Here is a 19,893-nt window from a genome sequence, read left to right as displayed (position 1 = left end):
AGGCATCAACAGCGCGGTGCTTAAACGATTTTTTTTCAAGGATACGCCAAAAACGTACCTTAGCTTTATAGAAGAGAGAAAATATGTACAAGAGATTAAATTGCGCTGGTTAAGAGTCACATCCGATCCTAACCAAGCCTCCACTCCACTCCTCACGCTACTCTACTACTCGGATACACGTTGTCCTCCAAACGCTCCTGCTGTGGCCATGTCCTCAAGTCGTCGAAGATCATGTCCACCGTATCCCGCTCGTTCTTGATCTGGCCCGATCCGAACACCCTCGCGTTTCTCTGTTTTCATAGTGTCCAGCAGATAAGCATTACAAATGTGTCGAATTTTTTCCGAGTTTGCTTATGTATTCGCTTTCTGGCTCTGACCACCATTGCGCTTAAACGATTTTGATCCTTGTCAACTGGCGGTTGGAAGGTCTGAGCCCAGTATTTGCCCATACCATCGAAATTTTCGGGTTTGCGGCATGAAAAGCAGAGGTCGCCCGAACTCGGTTGTTAGCGCCCTGCGTTGAAGCGGGGAGTAGCTAGGTTATTTTTAATTTCTTTTCGGTATTTATCTTTTTTGCATATTTTCTTTTTTTTAGCATATTGCATTTTTTTAGGGGAGCATATTGCATATTTTCTGTTTAGTCCAGTCCGTCGCGCGCGACCCAGCCTCGAATCCAAGGGGATCGATTTTTTTTTAGTGATACGGGATCGAATTGATGTGGCGCGACCTTGTTCCACTAGCAACGATCAATGAGACCCTAAAAAAAAAGCAACGATCAATGAGTGACGGCCCATTTGAGACAACTGGAACTGGTCGAGATATTTTCCCCTCGTCTCCCCAGGAAAGCTCCTTCCTTTTCCCCTCGCCCATCTTCTTCCCCTTTGCCTCCCCCAAGTCGCCGGCAATTCTCCATGCCGCTCAGACGACTCCTCGCCGGCGAAAATTCCATATTTCGTCGTCCTGGCCATTCCACGATTCGTCTTCCCGATGGCCAATACATCGATGTCTACACTGACGACGATGGGACTCTCGTCACCGGCGGATCGGAGGGCCGGCCGCCACGGCCTGTCCAAGAAATCTTCGCCGACATCCGGCGCCGTCAGGCGGCCGCTGAGGACGCCGCCCGTCGCCTCCACCACCCGCAGCGGCGTCCACAACCCCAGCCAGCATCAGATGCGGCCTCCACGACCCAACTACCTCCAACCCCCTCCACTCCACTCCACTCCACCATCAGAATCAGATGCAGCCGACCCCCTGCAACCCCTTCCCCTCCCCTCCACCGTCAGCTGCAGCCTCCACAACCCGAACCCATCCCCTACGCTCCAGGCAAGCCTCGCCCCTTTACACTCACCGACCTGGATGCGATACGTCGACGCGTAGCAGATGCACGCATGGAAGTCACTTGCTCCGACTACCCTGACGGGGATGGACAACTCTCCACGGATGTCGATGAGATATCTCAACGCGTAGCAGATGTACGCATGGAAATAGCCTGCTCCGACATCCAGACGAGGCCCTACGATCGGCCGCAACCTCCACAGTATGAACTTTATCGCCCTCTCCCTCTCTCGACTGTATCTCAAGCAACATGGGCACTATGCTGGTTGCTCAAGCCTCCCAGATTTATGCATGCTAGGAATACTGGAGGTAACAGTAGCTGTATTTCTCTCTTCACACATCTAATTATCAAGAAAACAAATTTAAGTCTGATGGGATGGAGGGTTCTGGTATATAGATAGATACTGAAGAAAAAACAATTCTCTCTTTTCTTCTTTCTCTTGGGGTTCTGTTATTGATCGATTAAACTTCATGTGTTCTGCATGCATCTCCCGTGATAAATTAAGTTATTCTTCAAATCATCGAGCTTGTTCCATTGAGCATGTAGCATCTGTTAAAATGTCTATTCCTGACCCCCATTATGATGTGCCGAAGATTAAAAAAAAATTGTCTACTAACCTTCTAACCATGTTTCGCTTCAGGTGCGAGTACCCTTCTTATGATGTGCCTGAGCAGTTGGAAACGCCACTGCTAGAGCCAAAGAACACCAACACTTCATCTTCCTCCACACAGCCAGAGGCGCTAACTCATGACATCTTGCCAGTGTCAAGGCAATCATCTCCGCCTATTTTCGCTCGCAATCCTTCTGGTTGGCATATACAGTTTTTCATCAGAATAGATGTTGAGGGTTCTTTCCAACGTATCCTAGTCTGGGCGGGCCATTTCAGAGCTTGCAGGAAGCTGAGAACGCTATCACTAGCCATCTTGACGAGCTGCGCTCTCCAATGATGTGCGTTTTCTCAACTTTGTTATGGATTTTCATCATAATTAATGGAAATTACAATGTACTGACACATAGAATACTCTGACCTGAACTAGGTGCACAGATGGGCTTTCGGATGCTGAGATTGGTATATTACATGCCCTTCACTGGCCTGATGGCACAAGGAAGAAATCTTCTAAAGGCAATGCGGAACATAGGAATATCAGCTTATTGGTTCAAGCGTTACTGGACAAATACAATGAAGATCACCATCTTCTGGGGGTTTACTCTCTCTCCCTCTTGCCCGCTCTCACTCCCGGTCCTCTTACCAGGATTGTCTTATTTGTTCTTATATTCATGTTCTAATTGCTGACACAATCCATGCCTCCTTTTCAGGATTTTGCATATGAACTTGATGATGTTGTTATCTTCCGAGAATTTGTTGAGGGGGAGAAAGTGACTAGGTTCTATCATATCAATCTGGCTACAAAAACCAAAGGAGAAGATGGTTTGCAGAGTGGCGTCAACAATCTATTTTCTGCTGAAGTCAGACAAATTAAAGGAGAAAATGTATATGTACTCAGTTGTTTATGCATGGTTAAACCTACTGACAGTGGTATATTTTCCACCTTGTATTAAGTTCTGTTCATACAGTTTGGCCTCACATTTATCTGATTGACGTGTTTGGTTGCCCCTTGTTTCATTTTTACCTTCATCTCATCCAGTGTTTAATGTCTAATATAGTTCGTGCCCAGCCATAAGTAGCGACATTCTAGTTCCTACACATGTTTGTTATTTTTCCTGGTTGATTATTTGGTAAGGAAATGACTGCTCAATGGTTTTTGTTCCACCTTAGATAACTTCTGTTTATTCATACAGTTTGGGGTCACATTTTTTCTGGTTGACCTGTTTGGTTGCTCCTTGTGTCATGGTCCCAAGCTTTACTAAAGTTTAAATATGTATAAGCTAGATAGGCAACCATATGTACTGAGAGTCTAAACATGTTTTTTTTGCCTAGTTGGTTATTTGGTAATTAAATGATAAATCACGGTATTACTTCCACTTTAGATTAATTTCTGTTATACAGTTTGGGGTTCACATTTATCTGCCCTTCATCTTATTTGTTATCTTTGAGCTTTTAACATCTAAGGTAGTTCATGCCCAGCCATATGTATTGACTTTTTACACACTTTTTTTTTTGCCCAAGGCCAATGCTATGGTTGCTTGAGTTATGGAAATGTTGATTTGAAGCACCCTGTTGATACTGATAAATACAAAGGTGGCCACACTGCCCCGCGCTCACCATGTTGCGGTTTTGATCTACGGTGTGATGTTATCCCTGGCCTAGATGTACCTGAATGCATCGAGGATGAGGAGGCTAGGCTGGCGAAGGAGGAGGCTAGGTTAAGATATATATACAAGGTAATTTTATATCTTGTGTGGTTGGTATCTTGTGTGGTTGGTATTTTGTGTGGTTGAAATTATTCTCCTTCAGTGCCCTGCTCCGGCAAAATTGGATGGTGCAAGAGTGCGTGCTGGTTTGGCAAAGAGAGAGGATGGTGGTTTGACCAAGGGAGAGTGTGGCCAGGGAAGCGCGAAATACATTGTGCCTGCTAGGCGTCGTCTGCTGGTTTGAGTAACCCCTCAGGTACGTAGATAAATTTAATTTGATTTAGGTAATGCTTGATCTCACTACTCATCAGTGTCCTCGGTGTTTCATTAGGTTCAAGCATTATAGTATTCTTACAATCTGCACGGTTGCATTTTTCTGCATGGTAATGATTCTTTAGTTGATCAACTAGAGTCTGGATCAAGTGTTAGGGCAATCGATTTCAAATTTTGCTAGACATTTAAGCACTAGTGTCATTTATGATCAATCAACTACCAATGTTCTCAAACCGAATATGTTTTTTTTTAAATTTGAAGTATAGTGCAGGAGGATGCATTGTTAGAAATGAAAATATATGCTTCTGACATGTTTTATTTAGTAACTTCTGTCATCCTACCATTGTTCCCTTTTGGGAGGTGATGCTCAATTTGTTTTTATCATGTACTCCCTCCGTAAACTAATATAAGAGTGTTTAGATCACTACTTTAGTAATCTAAACGCTCTTATATTAGTTTACAGAGGGAGTACATGCCGAATTGCCAAAAAAGAAATTCCATTGATGAGTTGTTTTCCTTCAGAACTCCTTGATGTTGCATGGCATAACTATTCTTTAGGTTAGTTCATATCCTTTGGCCATTAATCTCATTGCATGTTTTTGTTGCTTTCTGCAGCTTGTAGTGCCGCATCTTATGAGAATTGTCTTTTTTTTCTCATTCAGTTTCTAGTATCTTGGAGAAGGATTAAACTCGCCGTGCACCATAATTTGGGATGTTGTTGCTGCAATAGTAGAATGTATGGACCTGCCCTTTGCTTTGGACTTGGTTGTAGCTGCTCGGAAGTTTGGTGCTTTGGGTCCGTAATGGTGTAATGTTTCATATTTTAGTTCCATGGAAGGTCTGCAATGGAGCTGCCTTTTGTTTTTTAAATGTTGTCAATATTTATGCTTCAGTCTTTCATCGACACATAAGTTTCCATCTAGTTAGCACACATGCTCCGCATCTAATTTTCATCGACACATAATTTGCCATGACGTTAGCACACAGGCGCCTCATCTAATTTTTCATGACGGTAACAAGTATGGAATGAAAGGAAGCATGCCATATGATATGGACACATGGAATGAATATCGGAACCATAATGTACGCAGGGTGATTAAAGGAAGTTTGTGAGGGAACTTTGCAATTATTCTGGAAGCATATTTCTATGGACTTAAGCAAATTTTAGTTGTCGTCGTTTACAACTCATCTGCATGCCATGTTCGAGCAAATGAGTCAAGATGGATAAATTCAAGAAGAAAAAGGCCAACGTGGTCGAACCAACCTAGCTCCTGGATCAGACGCCGCAGCAGCTCGCCCCGGTAATCGCCGGTCTTCAGGATGCAAGACTGCACCACGTAGTGCCCGTACTGGTGGCAGGACAGACTGGCGACCTCCGTCATGAGCTGATCCACGATGGCGTACTGTATGCCTATGTCCCCGTGCTCCAGGACGTCCTGCATCAAGTAGTTGCTGCATGCGGGGTACCGATCGACAGACTTATGTCAGTTTTAGCTTGGCATTCAGTTCAGACTTCAGAGCGGGCCGGTAATATCCAACGGAAGTTGAGAATCATGGAACAGGTTAACGCGAGGATTGAGAATTAATTAACCTGTATTGGCTCATGGCTATTTCTACGGTGCCTTCACAGACGACCTTGTTGAAATCCTGGAGCTCATCGGCTCAATGGCGGATTCAGGATTTGAAATTTTTAAACGAAACAAAAAAAATAGAACCCACAATACACTTAAATAAGACAATCAAGAAAATTAATTGGCCAAGTGTATGCATTCAGGCAAGACGATCAACGTAATAAATTGTTCAAAGTGGTTTCATTCTCAAGAACTAGGCAAAATAATATAATACAAAAACCACATAAAGTCTAACTTGGACTCCCGGTTGTGCTGAATCTTCCACACTATATTGTCATCCCCCTGGACCACTTTGAGCACCTTAGCTCCGAGGGCCCATTTCATTTCCTCTTCTCTAAGAAGAACCCAAAGTTTCTGTTCGGCCTTAGTTTTAGCCGTATGCTCAGTGACGTTGAGCAAGCTAGATTCAGCTTTCAGATCTAGTTCATTGTCGGTGTCAAAACCGGCGGATCTCGGGTAGGGGGTCCCGAACTGTGCGTCTAAGGCTAATGGTAACAGGAGGCGGGGGACACAATGTTTACCCAGGTTCGGGCCCTCTCTATGGAGGTAATACCCTACTTCCTACTTGATTGATCTTGATGATATGAGTATTACAAGAGTTGATCTACCACGAGATCGTAGAGGCTAAACCCTATAAGCTAGCCTATGATTATGATTGTTGTTTATATATCGACTAGCCTGGCCTCGGTTTATATAATGCACCAGAGGCCTAGGATAACAAGAGTCCTAGCCGAATACGCCGGTGGGAAGGAGTCCTTGTCTTGATCGCCAAGTCTTGTGGAATCTTCCTTGTATGCGGCAGCTGTCCGAACTGGCCCAAGAGTATACGGCCATGGGGGTCCTCGGCCCAATCTAACAGATCGGGAGATGACGTGGTGAGTACCCCCTAGTCCAGGACACCGTCATTCGTTAATCAGTTGACTGAGTCTCTCCTTTTCTCGCTTATAAATCCCACTTTCATTTCTGGCCCAACCCCTCAGGAATTATCGCAAGTGTCTAATCTTATTCTGCCATCGTTCAACACTAGTGTGCCCACCAACATCCTTGGACCACTCTTGCGATGATATCTAAAAAAATCCTCCCTCTCGAACCACGCTAGTTCGAAGGAAAAGGTATTCTTATTACCTACATGGGTCGCTTCGCCTGAATCGACCAACAAAGGTGTATGATCTGAGACTGCACGTTGCAGCGCATGCACAGTAACAAGAGGGAACTTTGTTTCCCAATCAACACTGGTAAGGACACAATCCAACTTCTCATAAGTCAGATTTGGTAACGAGTTCGCCCACGTGAACTATCTACCCAAAAGATCAATCTCCCTCAAATTAAGACTCTCAATAATCGCGTTAAACATAAATGACCATCTTCCATTGAAGTTATCATTATTCTTTCTTCCCTTCTCCTGATTATGTTGAAATCCCTCCCACTAGGATAGGTAACCTCTCATCCCCGCAGACCCTTACAAGGTCCGCTAGGAAATCAGGTTTAAATTTAGGTTGCGTCGCTCCATAAATAGCCACCAAAGCCCATCGAAACCTATCAAGTTTCAAACGGACCCGAAATTTAACGGTAAAATCTCCTTGAACGATGTTCATGACCTCTAAGGTCTCGCATTTAACCCCAAGTAAGATCCCTCTGGATCGTCCTCGTGGGGGTAAACAATGCCAATCGAAGTTGACACCACCTGATAAAGTGCCTAGAAACTGTGAGGTGAAGTTGTCCCTGCCGGTTTCCAGTAAGTCAACAAAGTCTAGTTTGTATTCAAGTGACGCTTCCGCAAGAAACCTTCTTTTAGCCAAGTCAGCTAGACCTCTTCTATTCCAAAAGATTCCTTTCATTTGTCATCATGGAATTTTTTTCTTGAATTTGACTCTCGCACTTCTATGCATTGCCGATGCAGGATAAACCTTCCTCTTATAGGAATTTTGGTTTATCCTGCACCTCCTCCGTGTCCATATGATCTGACACAGTTTGGAAAGTGTCATCCAGCTGTAGAGGAGCCACATACCCCTCCTGCCCCGATTCATCTACCTCATCTTCTTGTCCCGAATCGGGCACAACATCCTCACAAAGACTCTCAAGAGTATTAATTCCTAAGTTTTTAATCTCCTCATCGTTCATAGGCTTCACAACCGCAATGTTATGAATAAACTCTTAAGCCCTCCCAGCTTCTAAGTCCAACAAGTCATTAACTGATTTCACAATTTCTTTCCTGTTAGTACCGAGAGAATCCCCAGGTTGCTCACATGATCAATAATATCTTGTTCAGGAAAATGAAGAATAGAACAACTCGTGTATTAGATGTGTCAAGCATTAGTTGCAGTGGTGTGAGAGCTGAATTTTCATATCAAAAATTTCAGGTTCTTACCTGCATAGGCAACTTGTGTATCTACTCGATTATTGTGGGTGTCTTCATTGAGGTTATCATCATGTTCATGGTCCAGCACCACTCGTACCGGGAAGGGATCAACAATGTGCTTGTTATTCTGATCATAGGGATGCCAACAGTTATTTCGGTCATGCTCGCAATAGGTTCTCATCACTTATCTCAACAGGTGTGTTTGGATATTCTCATCACCTTTCTTCAATTAACAGACGATGTGTTATATACCACTGAATTTGTTCTGAACTTTGAAAGGTGCCATCACCAAGAGAATGATGGCCATTGAGGAAATGGCGGGAATGGATGTTCTCTGCTACGACAAAACCAGAACCCTCCCTCGTAACCACCTTACTGTTGAAAAAAACCTAATCAAGATCTGTTGGGGGATCTGGTGCACCCACAACAAAGTTACTTTCGATAATCATATTGTCCGGTCTCCTCTTGAGGCAGTTTTTACCGCTTGTGCACTGATGACTTACTAGACAAGGCTGCTGAAGATGGAAGACAAAGCTATGTTTTAGGCCGAGATCTAGAGGGTGATGCTGGATACTCACTCTTCTTTCAAGGCGTGGCGTGGATCTGGTCCTGCCATCCCCTCCCCCCACTGAGGTTTGATGCCTGCTAGGGGGTTCTCATTAGATCTGGTTGTTCTTGGTTGGTCTTATCTCTAGTTCGTGGTCTTAAGGCGTACTCCCTCCATCCACGAATAAGTGTACATCTAGCTTTTGTCCTAAGTCAAGGTTTTAAAATTTTGACCAACTATATAGAAAAGAGTAGTAACATATATGACCCCAAATTGGTATTATGAAAGTACATTTTGAAACGGATCTATTGATACTAATTTAGTGTCATAAATGCTACTGTTTTTCCCTATAAAGTTGGTCAAAGTTTTAAAACTTTGACTTAGGACAAAAACTAGATGTACACTTATTCATGGACAGAGGGAGTATAGTAGTGTTATCAGGTTTTTGCCCTGTAGTAGATGTCCGTTTTGCATATGCGGCGGGTTTCCTGGTAGTGCTCCAACTCGCTAAACCCCTTTCCCTCTCATATTCGGGTGTGTGTTTTTCTGTTTCCTAGTTGAACCTGGTCCTATGTACTAAAGTTTATATTTCCGTTAAGCAATTAATGGAAAGGGGTGATAGCCCGGTTGGAAAAAAAGAAAGAGAATATCCTGAGAATTCTGAGATTTATCAGCAGTGTAACACTGCGTGCATGCTTCCTTTTGGTAATTTCAGGTTTTTAGCAGAGAAATGGATAAGGACATGATTATCTTGTTGGCTGCAAGAGCATCAAGCGATGATAATCAAGATGCAATTGATATGGCCATCATAAACATGCTTTCTGATCCCAAAGAGGTTTCTGAATCATCTCACTTGATTTGAGCCTGCACATTAATAATGGATCACAAGGACTACCTATTGGAGCTATTGGAGGAGCTAGGATTCAGTGCCATATGGAAGGACTGGATCGCCTGGTTGCCATCGTCTTGTAGTTCTGAATTCCTACTCAACGATGCCCCAAGGAGCAAGATAAAGCACCAGAAAGGTCTTCGGCAGGGGGACCCGTTATCTCCTCTCCTGTTCATCATTGCAATTGATCCGTTGCAGCGGCTGATTGGTGAAGCAGTCCAGCAGCAAATGATTCAACCCCTGCCTAGGAGAGAGCTCAAGTTGCAGGTTAGTCTTTATGCAGACGACACAATCATCTTCATGAACTCGGACAGAGAAGAGATGGAATCATTTCTTATAATTTTGAACCTGTTTGGAGAGGTGATAGGTGTAAGGGCATATTTATACCTAAAGTGTTTTGGTGATTGATGACAATGCTTTTGCGGACTAATCGTGTGCCATGAGTTTTTCAGACGTTTCATCGCTAGGCACAAGACGGTTTGGTGCCCCTCGAAGACTATTGAAGACGGCGTTTTTCTACGTTTCTTTTCGGTGGAGTTGAGTCATAGGAAAGCCGTACTATTAAGAGGGGGTCCGCTTCGGAAAGGTTCGGGTGGAATCATCACGTACACGTTTCCTTCCTATACACCGCCTTTCCCCTTGCGCTTTGGAGCATCCTCCGTTTTCCTCATTTCTATGCAGAGAGAAGAATTCCTAGTGTTGCTGTTCTGGGGCATGTGGTAGTACTGCTCCATGGAGCGGTAGTACCGCAGGCCCCTGCGGTAGTACCGTAGCCCCCCGCGGTAGTACCGCTTCTACGGAGCTGTACTACCGTGGCCTCAGACCAGACTCAGCTGCTCGTGCGGCTGCAGGAGCGGACATAATTTTTTACGTCTGCGCCCTACGCGGTAGTATTGCCCTACGCGTGCGGTAGTACCGTGAGTCCGGGTCTGGCACAGCTACATGAGCGGAAGTAGGGGCGGATGTAATTTTTTACATCCGCTCCCTGCGCAGTAGTACCGCATGCCATGTGCGGTAGTACCGTGTCGGATTTTTGCATCGATTGTTTTTCAGCGGAAGTTGGCACGGATGTATTTTTATTCATCCGCACCCTTCCCAGGCTAGGCCAATCCTGCCTTGCGGTAGTACCGCAAGGGGGAGTGGTAGTACCGCCCTCAGCCTCAGTGCTTCAGGCCTGTCCTAGTTCCTGCCGTAGCAGCGGTAGTACCGCGGTCGGTCGTGGTAGTACCGTGAGGCCTTGCGGTAGTACCGCTTTTCCCGGGCGGTAGTACCGTAGGTCGCGGGCTGGTTAAGTGGATAACGGTTGGATTTGGTTCTCCACTATATAAGGGGTGTCTTCTTCCTCTAGTTGACCACCTCTTCCAACCCTAAGCTCCATAGTTGCTCCAAGCTCCATTTTCGCCCAATCTCTCTCCCTAGCCAATCAAACTTGTTGATTTGCTCGGGATTGTTTGAGAAGGCCCCGATCTACACTTCCACCAAGAGAAATTTGATTCCCCCACTAATCCCTTGCGGATCTTGTTACTCTTGGGTGTTTGAGCACCCTAGACGGTTGAGGTCACCGCGGAGCCATAGTCCATTGTGGTGAAGCTTCGTGGTGTCGTTGGGAGCCTCCAATTAAGTTGTGGAGATTGCCCCAACCTTGTTTGTAAAGGTTTGGTCGCCGCCTCCAAGGGCACCAATAGTGGAATCACGGCATCTCGCATTGTGTGAGGGCGTGAGGAGAATACGGTGGCCCTAGTGGCTTCTTGGGGAGCATTGTGCCTCCACACCGCTCCAACGGAGACGTACTTCCCCTCAAAGGGAAGGAACTTCGGTAACACATCCTCGTCTTCACCGGCTCCACTCTTGGTTATCTCGTGCCTTTACTTGTGCAAGCTTATTTGTGTTATATCCCTTGCTTGCTCGTGTGCTTGTTGTTGTTGCATCATATAGGTTACTCACCTAGTTGCATATCTAGACAACCTACTTTGATGCAAAGTTTAAATTGGTAAAGAAAAGCTAAAAATTGTTAGTTGCCTATTCACCCCCCTCTAGTCAACTATATTGATCCTTTCAATTGGTATCAGAGCCTCGTCTATTTATTAAGGACTTTGCCGTCCAAAGAGTATGGTTGACGTCGTAGACGGTGTGGAGGAGCACTCTGGTGTGAATCCGGTATCGTCTACGGGAGATGGGGAACCACGGTCTCTCGTGAGGAATTCAATGTGGCTTTGGACACATTGAAAACCTCCATGACGACCGAGGTTGAAAGCATGTTTAATAAATTCATTGAAGGGCTTAAACTTTCCACCGCACAGTTGAAAGTGGGTGATCCCACTAACAAGGTGACGGATGCTAACTCCGACAAGGGGAAGCTACTAGTGAAAAAGCTCCTTCTTCTAGTGTTAAGAATGGTACCGGCATCTTTGCCCATGTGGAACCTCCACTTGTTTATGGTGGACCGATTCCTTCTACTCATTTGAATCATGTCGGTCCTCCCCCTAAGATTGTGAAAAATGAGGACTTTGATTCTTGGGTCTATCGGTTTAAGCGTCATTTAAATCATGTGAATACTAATCTTTGGAGAATCATTGAAGAAGGTTTCTATCTGCATGACCGAAGCAACTTCACTCCTAGAGAAGCCACAGATAATCAATTCAATGAGAATGCTCTCTTCATCATCCAAGATGCTATTCCACCCGAAGATCTTCCTCACCTCCGGCCCTACGACATGGCCAAAGATGCATGGCACCAAGTTGTTTCCCTCTACTGAGGAAGCGCAAGCATTCAACGCTCCAACTATGAAGTGGTGCAAGATGAAGCCGACGAGTTTGCAATGAAAGAGGATGAAGAACCTCGTGAGCTTTATCGGAGAGTAACCAAACTCGTGGTTTCACTCCGAGATCATGGAAGCAAGGACACAGATGAAAATTGGATCAAGCGGAAATTCCTCAAGGCAATGATGCCTTACCACAAGGCCATGTCCTCCATCATTCGTCAAAGGCCGGACTTCCACACTTTGTCCTCAAGTGAAGTCTTGGATGAGTTTGTGGCTATGAGCATCTTGGACAAGACCGCCGACAATGCGGTGCTTTGCTCTCAAAGGGCAAAGAAGCCCAACCTTGCATTGAAGGCCAAGGTTTGTGTTGAAGAAGAAGAAGAAGAGGAAGAAGAGGAAGGCAATCCCGAAGATACAAAGTATGCTTATCATGAACACATGGCTCTTGCTTCAAGGCAATTTTGAAGCAAGAAGAACTCAAGGCCCAACTTCAACAAGAGCAACTCAAGTGGCACGAAGGTCAAGCAACGTGTGAGGACTTGTTATAATTGTGGCAATGTGAGCCATTTTGTTGCGGAATGCCCATATGAGAGAAGAGAAGACAATGGTGGCAAGCTCATCCGAAAGGACAAGGCCAAGTCTTTCTCTAACAAGAGCAACTTCACCAAGAAGGCTCCTCCCAAGGCGTTGGTGGTACAAGAAGAGTACAATGATGATGATGATGATGAAGATGGTGAGTCGGTTGCCATGGCCTCCGTTACCATTGCAACAACTCCACGGGCTTCTCTCTTCGACTCACCTAATGAGAACATCACCGCGAAGTGTCTCATGGCTAAAGCCACCAACAAGGTAACCCCCAACATCAAAACTACCATCATTAATAATCCATCTTTGACGGATTGCATTTATGAACATGAGGGGTCTAGTGTGGAGGAGAATGAGTTTGAGTCTTTTATGAATAAACTCAAAGGTAAACCCAAGAAGCACTTCGTTGCCCTCTTGGTATAACTTGGTGAAGCCAATGACATGATCGAGGCTCACGAAGATACCATCTCTAAGATGGAGGGGCATAGTCGTGACTATGCCGATGAGATTTTGGATCTTTCCAATGCTCTTGAAGAAGAGCGTGGTCTTCGTTTGGCTCTTGAGGAGTCACATAACGATGATCATGCTAAATTAAAGAAATATATTGATCATGCTCTTGTTGTATCTCGTGTGCTAAATTCCGAGAAGGCCAAACTTGGGGTTGATCTTGCTAGACTCAAGGAGGAGTTTGATATACTTGACAAGGCTCACAAGGCCTTGAAAGGTTTTCATGCTAGCCTCAAGGAGTCTCATGATCAACTCCAAGTGAAGCTAACCAAGGAGAAAGCCACCTTTCCTCATATGGTGTTAATTGATAATGCAAATGCTACTAACCCTTGTTGTGAGCATGTGCATCTTTTTGAGGAGAATGCGAAGTTGAAGGAGCAACTTGAGAAAGGCCTTGTGTCGTGCATTCAAGGTGAGAAGAAACTCAATGACCTTTTGAGCAACCAAAAGGAAGTTGTGGCCAAGGAAGGGATTGGGTTCGCACCCATGCCCAAGAACAAGAAGAAGAATGACAAGACCAAACGACCTCCCCCTCTTAAGAAAACCTTTGTGAAGGAGGGAGAGGGTGTTTCCAAGGCGAAGAAGAACAATGTGAAGGGTGGTGGTGCCAAGAAAAGCAATGCCACCCCTTCCGACAAAGCCGGCGACTTTAACCCTTCTTATGTGTTGTGCCATGCAAGTGATGGGCATGTTTATGCCAAATTTGTTGGTTCTCCTTATGAGTACATTGAGTGGTCTATTTGGGTTCCTAAGACCCTTGTTACTAACATCAAAGGAACCATTACAAAATGGGTACCTAAAACCAAGCATTGATTTCTTGTAGGTGTTTGCTTCCGGTGGGGGATCATGGTTGCTTGATAGTGGAGCAACTAATCATATGACCGGGAGCAAGGACTTGGTGGTGGATGTTCACAAGATTCCATCTATGCCCACCAATGTCGAGTGGGGTGATGCCTCGTCCTCTAAGGTATTGGGGCATGGCAAGGTTGTCATTTCTCATGATCTCACAATCGAGAAGGTAATGCTTGTTGAGTCCCTTGCATATAGTTTACTTTCCGTTCGTCAACTTGCACTCATGGGTTTTGCCACTTTCTTTGATATTGATACCGTGGCCCTCTTGTGGAGCAAGACTCTTAAAGTAGCCTTTGTTGGGCATGTCGAGAACGGTCTTTATGTGATTAACTTTTCGGAGAGACCCACTAAGACCGCGACATGCCTAATGGCTAAAGTTGACATGGGATGGCTTTGGCATCACCGTTTAGCCCATGTCAATATGAGATCTTTGCAAAGTCTTCTCGAGGGATACCATGTCCGTGGACTAACGAATGTTAGTTTTGCTAAAGATCGTGCTTGCAGTGCTTGTATCGAAGGAAAGGTACATGAGAAGGCTGACCCTCCCACGACTATCATTTACTCGAAGAGGCCTTTGGAGCTCCTTCACTTGGATCTCTTTGGGCCTCCATCCTTTGATAGTCTTGGGGGTAGAAAGTATTGCTTGGTGATCGTGGATGACTATTCAAGATACACATGGGTATATTTCTTCAAGAGGAAGAGCGAGACCCAACAAACCGTCATTGACTTTGCGAATGAAGCCCAACGTCAACACAATGCAAAGATCTTGACTATAAGAAGCGACAACGGCACCGAGTTCAAGAACTACACCTTGGATGAGTTTCTTAGTGATGAGGGGATCAAGCATCAATATTCCGCACCATACACCCCTCAACAAAATGGTGTAGCGGAGAGGAAGAACCGGACGTTGATGGATGCGGCAAGGACCATGATGGAGGAGTTCAAGTCTCCATACAACTTTTGGGCCGAAGCCATCAACACCGCGTGTCATGCATCAAATCGGCTCTATCTCCGCAAAGGCTTGAACAAGACTCCATATGAGATACTCACCGGTAACAAGCCCAACCTCAAGTACTTTCGGGTGTTCGGGTGCAAGTGTTTCATTCTCAAGAAAGGTGTTCGGTTGTCTAAATTTGAGGCTAGAGCTTATGAGGGCATATTTGTTGGTTATGCTACAAACTCCCATGCTTACCGTGTCCTTGATAAGTCCATGGGTCTTATTGAGGAGACGTGTAACGTGGAGTTTGATGAGAATAACGGCTCCCAAGTGGAGCAAAGTGGCACTTGTGATGTAGGTGATGAAATTCCTCCCCAAGCCATAAGAAGAATGGGAGTTGGTTTTATCCTACCCATTGAGGAACCCCTTGTGGCCGAAGGAGAAGGACAATGCTCCACTCAAGTGGAGCCATCACCAACCCAAGGCCCACACGCTTCCGAAGAACAAAATGAAGGCCCTCAACCTCATGAACAAGTCCAAGGGCAAGATCAATCTCAAGATGGTGTTGAAACACCTAGTGATGCCCAAGGCCAAGTTCTCTCCTCCAAGCAAGTTCAATATCAAGAACAAGCTCAAGACGGCACTCAAGATGATCAAGTGACCGCTCCTCGACTCACCCCCGAGGAGGATTTGGAGCGTCGTGCCGCCAAGATTGCTTCCAAGCTCTCCACCAAGGGTCATCTCATGAAGAATGTACTTGGAAGCATCCAAAAGGGGGTAAGCACTCGTAGACAATTGGCAAACTATTGTCAACATCACGCGTTTGTCTCTTGTGTTGAACCCCAAAAGGTATATGAGGCGCTCGAAGATCCGGATTGGCTTAATGCCATGCATGAAGAACTCAACAACTTCGAGTACAACAAGGTGTGGAGATTGGTTCCAAGGCCAACGGGGAACCACAATGTCATTGGAACCAAGTGGATATTCAAGAAAAAGCAAGATGCTAATGGGACCATCGTCCGCAACAAGGCTAGATTGGTGGCACAAGGCTACTCCCAAGTCGAGGGTATCGACTACGGTGAAACCTTTGCTCCCGTTGCTCGCCTTGAATCCATTCGTTTATTGATTCTTATGCTTCCCATCACAACTTTAAGTTGCAACAAATGGATGTTAAAAGTGCTTTTCTTAATGGTCCTATTAATGAGTTGGTATATGTCAAGCAACCCCCCGGGTTCGAGGATCCCTACTTTCCCGATCATGTGTATCAACTCAATAAGGCACTCTATGGCCTTAAACAAGCCCCACATGCGTGGTATGACCACCTTACCGAGTTGCTACAAGACCGTGGATTTGAAGTGGGGCTAATCGACCCCACTCTTTTTACTAAGAAGGTCAAAGGGGAGTTGTTTGTGTGCCAACTATATGTTGATGATATTATCTTTGGTTCCCCTAACAAAGCTTTCAATGAGGAATTTGCCACACTCATGACCTCAAAGTTCAAGATGTCTTCAATGGGAGAGTGGAAGTTCTTTCTCGGGTTCAAAGTGAAGCAAAGAAGAGAAGGAACCTTCATCAACCAGGCAAAATATACTCAAGACATGCTCAAAAGATTCAAGCTAAGTGATGTCAAGCCGGCTTCCACTCCAATGCCCACCAAGTGCCAACTTGACATTGATCCCAATGGTAAAGCGGTGGATCAAAAGGTATATCGTTCCATGATTGGATCCTTGCTTTACCTTTGTGCATCTAGACCAGATATCATGTTGAGTGTGGGAATTTGTACACGGTTTCAAGCCGCACCTAAGGAAAGCCACTTTGTGGGGGTCAAGCGAACCTTTCGATATTTGGCTCATACCCCAAACTTTGGCTTATGGTACCCAAGAGGAGCAAACTTCAAGCTTGTAGGGTATTCGGACTCCGATTGGGCGGGAGACAAAGTGGATAGGAAGTCCACTTCCGGAGGGTGCCAATTTCTTGGTTGCTCTTTGGTGAGTTGGTCTTCCAAGAAGCAAAGTTGTGTGTCTCTCTCGTCCACCGAAGCGGAGTATGTGGCTACCGGTAGTTGTTGTGCACAAATCTTATGGATGAGGCAAACTTTAAAGGATTACAGTGTCATTTGTGACAAAGTGCCTCTTTGGTGTGACAATGAAAGTGCCATCAAGATTTCTTTCAACCTGGTGCAACACTTCAAGATGAAGCATACTGAGATTTGGTATCACTTCATCCGGGATCACATTAGGCGAGGGGAGATCGAGCTCAACTATGTCAACACTCATGATAACCTTGCAGATATTTTCACGAAGCCTTTGGATGAAGCAAGATTTCGCGAGTTAAGGCATGAGCTAAATATCATTGATTTGAGCAATGTGGCTTGAACCCTTGCACACCCCACCATATTCAACTTGTTATCATGTTTAGGTGTAGGCATGGACATAGGGGGAGTGTTGTTCTCTCAATGAACTCTCCCTCCCCCCATTATGCATAAATTGATCAGCTCTTTCACATTAGCCACTTTTGATGGTACTTGTGCTTCAAAGACGAGTTTTGGTCATGGGCCCAAGGATAATTCTTCGCGGTGCCATACCAATTGACTCAAACATAGGTGGCTCCGGCCACCGCCCTCTCCTTGGAGAGATTGTGTATCGTGGTTGGTCCTTGTTGCTTCTTGCCTTTCTTTCTTCGTGTTGAGCGTGTTCTTGTGGTGTTTCTTTCGCTTGAAGTTTCCTTGAGCAAAGACCCTTTCTCTTTTGTCTGAAACATGCATCTTCTTGAGCTCACGGTACTACCGCGGCACGCCACGATACTACCGCAAGTGGAGCGCACGGTACTTCCGCACCTAGTGCAACAGTAATTTTTTACTGCCGCCCGGGGAGTGGTACTACCGCTTCGATGCGGTACTTCCGCCCGAGCGGTACTACCGCGATGAGATGCGGTACTACCGTGCTGACGAGTGCGCATGGGGGTTAAGACCCGGGCAGGGGGAGTTCCAACTCCCCCATACCCATTCGTCTGTTTCTCTCCCCATCGCCTGTCTCTCTCCTGCTCAAGAACGGCGCCGGAGACCCTTGCCGGATCTCCGTCTCCAGCCGCTCTCCTCCGATTCCGACCGGTGGGATCGTTCCCCACCACTTCCTCTTGCCATGGAACAAGGTTTCTCCCCAAATCCCTCTCTCTTTTGTTCGTTCTTTTGCCTCTAGGTTTTTGGGGAGATGCATGTGTTCTTGAGATTTTAGGCCAAATCTATGCAAGAGTAGGATGTAGGCGAGTAGTGTTGCGTAGAAATTATACTTGATATGTTGTCCCGTGGTAGATTTGATCAACCGTAGTACCGCCTCGTTTTCTGGTTTTTCTCAGATTCAAATGGTTCGGATCTGACGCCGATGCGGTACTACCACATCTCCGGTGCGGTACTACCGCTTGTACGGTACTACCGCCCCTCAGGTGCGGTACTACCGCACGAGCCGTGGTACTAAAGTTCTACTACCGCTCCGAGCCACGGTACTACCGTGCCTTCACGCTGTACTACCGCGACTAGGAGCGGTACTAAAATTTTAGTACCGCGCGACCTAGCAGTACTACCGTTGTTGTCCAATCTTCTTCTTGGCAATTACCATGTATGCTTTCTTCATGTTTCCCTTGCTTTGCTAAGGTCTTTGCATTGATTCTTCTCGGTTTTCGTTTGTGCTTTTTTGCTTTGTGTCTTAGGTGGTGGCTCAGGTGCTCCTGCTCGCCGTTCCAATCCCAGTCGTGACACTAGCTCCAAGCGTCTGCGCAATCAAGATGAAGCTCCAAAGGGCTCCAGTGCCCCCAAGCGCAATGTCAAGTCCTCCGCCAGCAAGTACAAGGAACCCGCAAAGGGCATGGACGAGATACCACTTTCTGAGTTTATCCCTCGAAGGCAGATCAACCCATATGTGAATGCCCGTGCTATCTTCAGAGGAAATGACTTGCTTTGGACCAAGCAGCAGACTCTCATTTATCTGGATGTGATCAAGGCCAAGCAAAATACTTATGTGGATGTCAAGTGGATTGAGATGAATCGCATGAGGCAGGACAAGCACCGTGATTACTTTGGAGAGGCTCTGGACTTGGTGGAGCAGTTTGGTATTGAACATGTGATCTCCTTTCATCTGGACTATGACCCTGAGATTATTTGCCAGTTCTTTGCCTCAATTCACTTTCACTCTGGGGAGGATCAAAGGATGACCTGGATGACCAATGGACGTCAGTGGACTGCTACCTGGAAGGACTTCATGGATCTGCTCCACGTACCTGATGAGGGGCTCAACACACCCGTTGGTGTTCGCCCTCATGCCAACCCTGAGTCAGCCGGCAAGAACAGGCTCCAGCAGTATTATGTTGCGAAGACGCTTCCCAGTGGCAAGACGATCTGGGTGCTGAACCCATTTCTGGACATCATGTATCGCATTTTCCGCAACTCTCTTTTCCCTCGCATTGGTGACAAGGACAAGGTGCATGCCTATCTGGTGGATATGATGCTCCTGTGTGAGGAGGCGCGTGTGTCTCAGTCTCAACCACTTGATGTCTCACATATCATGTGGTGTGAGCTTCGGTTCGCGGTGTTCAACCGCAAGGTACCCATCTATGGACCGTACCTGTTTCTGTTGATCTCCAAGACTTGGGAGAAGCTGTTCTCTGGTGATGAGTTTCTTGCTCCAGACTAGATTCGTCATGAGTCCATCAGTCTCCGTGTCAAGCCCAAGTGGGCCAACACTACTACTCGTGCTGAGGTGACGGCTGCTCAGAGGGCTGGTGATGGGGAGGAGGCTGAGGCGGAGGATGCTGGTGAGGACCGCGCTGCTGGGTTTGCCCCTCGCTCCTCCGAGCCCTCGTGGGCCAAGAAACTGAAGGACAAGATGAAGACTCTGTTCTGCATGCA

At 46.0% G+C, this 19,893-nt stretch overlaps 1 protein-coding gene and 1 pseudogene across 10 annotated transcripts; both read left to right on the top strand.

Annotated features, from left to right (window-relative positions):
* Positions 1–790: 790 nt before the first annotated feature.
* On the top strand, positions 791–4,795 carry LOC109741341 (uncharacterized). Of its 10 annotated transcripts, none has more exons than XR_012182391.1 (8): positions 791–1,540; positions 1,980–2,287; positions 2,385–2,542; positions 2,657–2,876; positions 3,468–3,682; positions 3,756–3,908; positions 4,448–4,483; positions 4,588–4,795. XR_012182391.1 is itself a non-coding variant. In XM_073496888.1 (8 exons), exons 2-6 carry the CDS (start codon positions 2,283–2,285, stop codon positions 3,894–3,896), a joined length of 747 nt encoding a protein of 248 aa, XP_073352989.1. In that variant the 5' UTR covers positions 840–1,540; positions 1,980–2,282; the 3' UTR covers positions 3,897–3,908; positions 4,448–4,483; positions 4,588–4,795. The 10 variants fall into 9 exon arrangements, 3 of the variants coding, with proteins under 3 accessions (XP_073352988.1, XP_040243354.1, XP_073352989.1); XR_006662993.2 differs by having other exon boundaries at positions 794–1,540; positions 2,377–2,542; XR_006662994.2 differs by having other exon boundaries at positions 794–1,540; positions 2,377–2,542; positions 4,382–4,483.
* Positions 4,796–5,478: 683 nt separating this feature from the next.
* The window catches only part of LOC109741339 (ATPase 10, plasma membrane-type-like), a 58,611-nt pseudogene continuing 44,196 nt past the window's right edge, over positions 5,479–19,893 (top strand).

This window comes from Aegilops tauschii, chromosome 4 (genome assembly GCF_002575655.3).
Source record: "Aegilops tauschii subsp. strangulata cultivar AL8/78 chromosome 4, Aet v6.0, whole genome shotgun sequence".
NCBI lineage: Eukaryota > Viridiplantae > Streptophyta > Magnoliopsida > Poales > Poaceae > Aegilops > Aegilops tauschii.
Note: the sequence above shows the minus strand (reverse complement) of the source record. Positions and strands in the feature narration are given on the sequence as shown.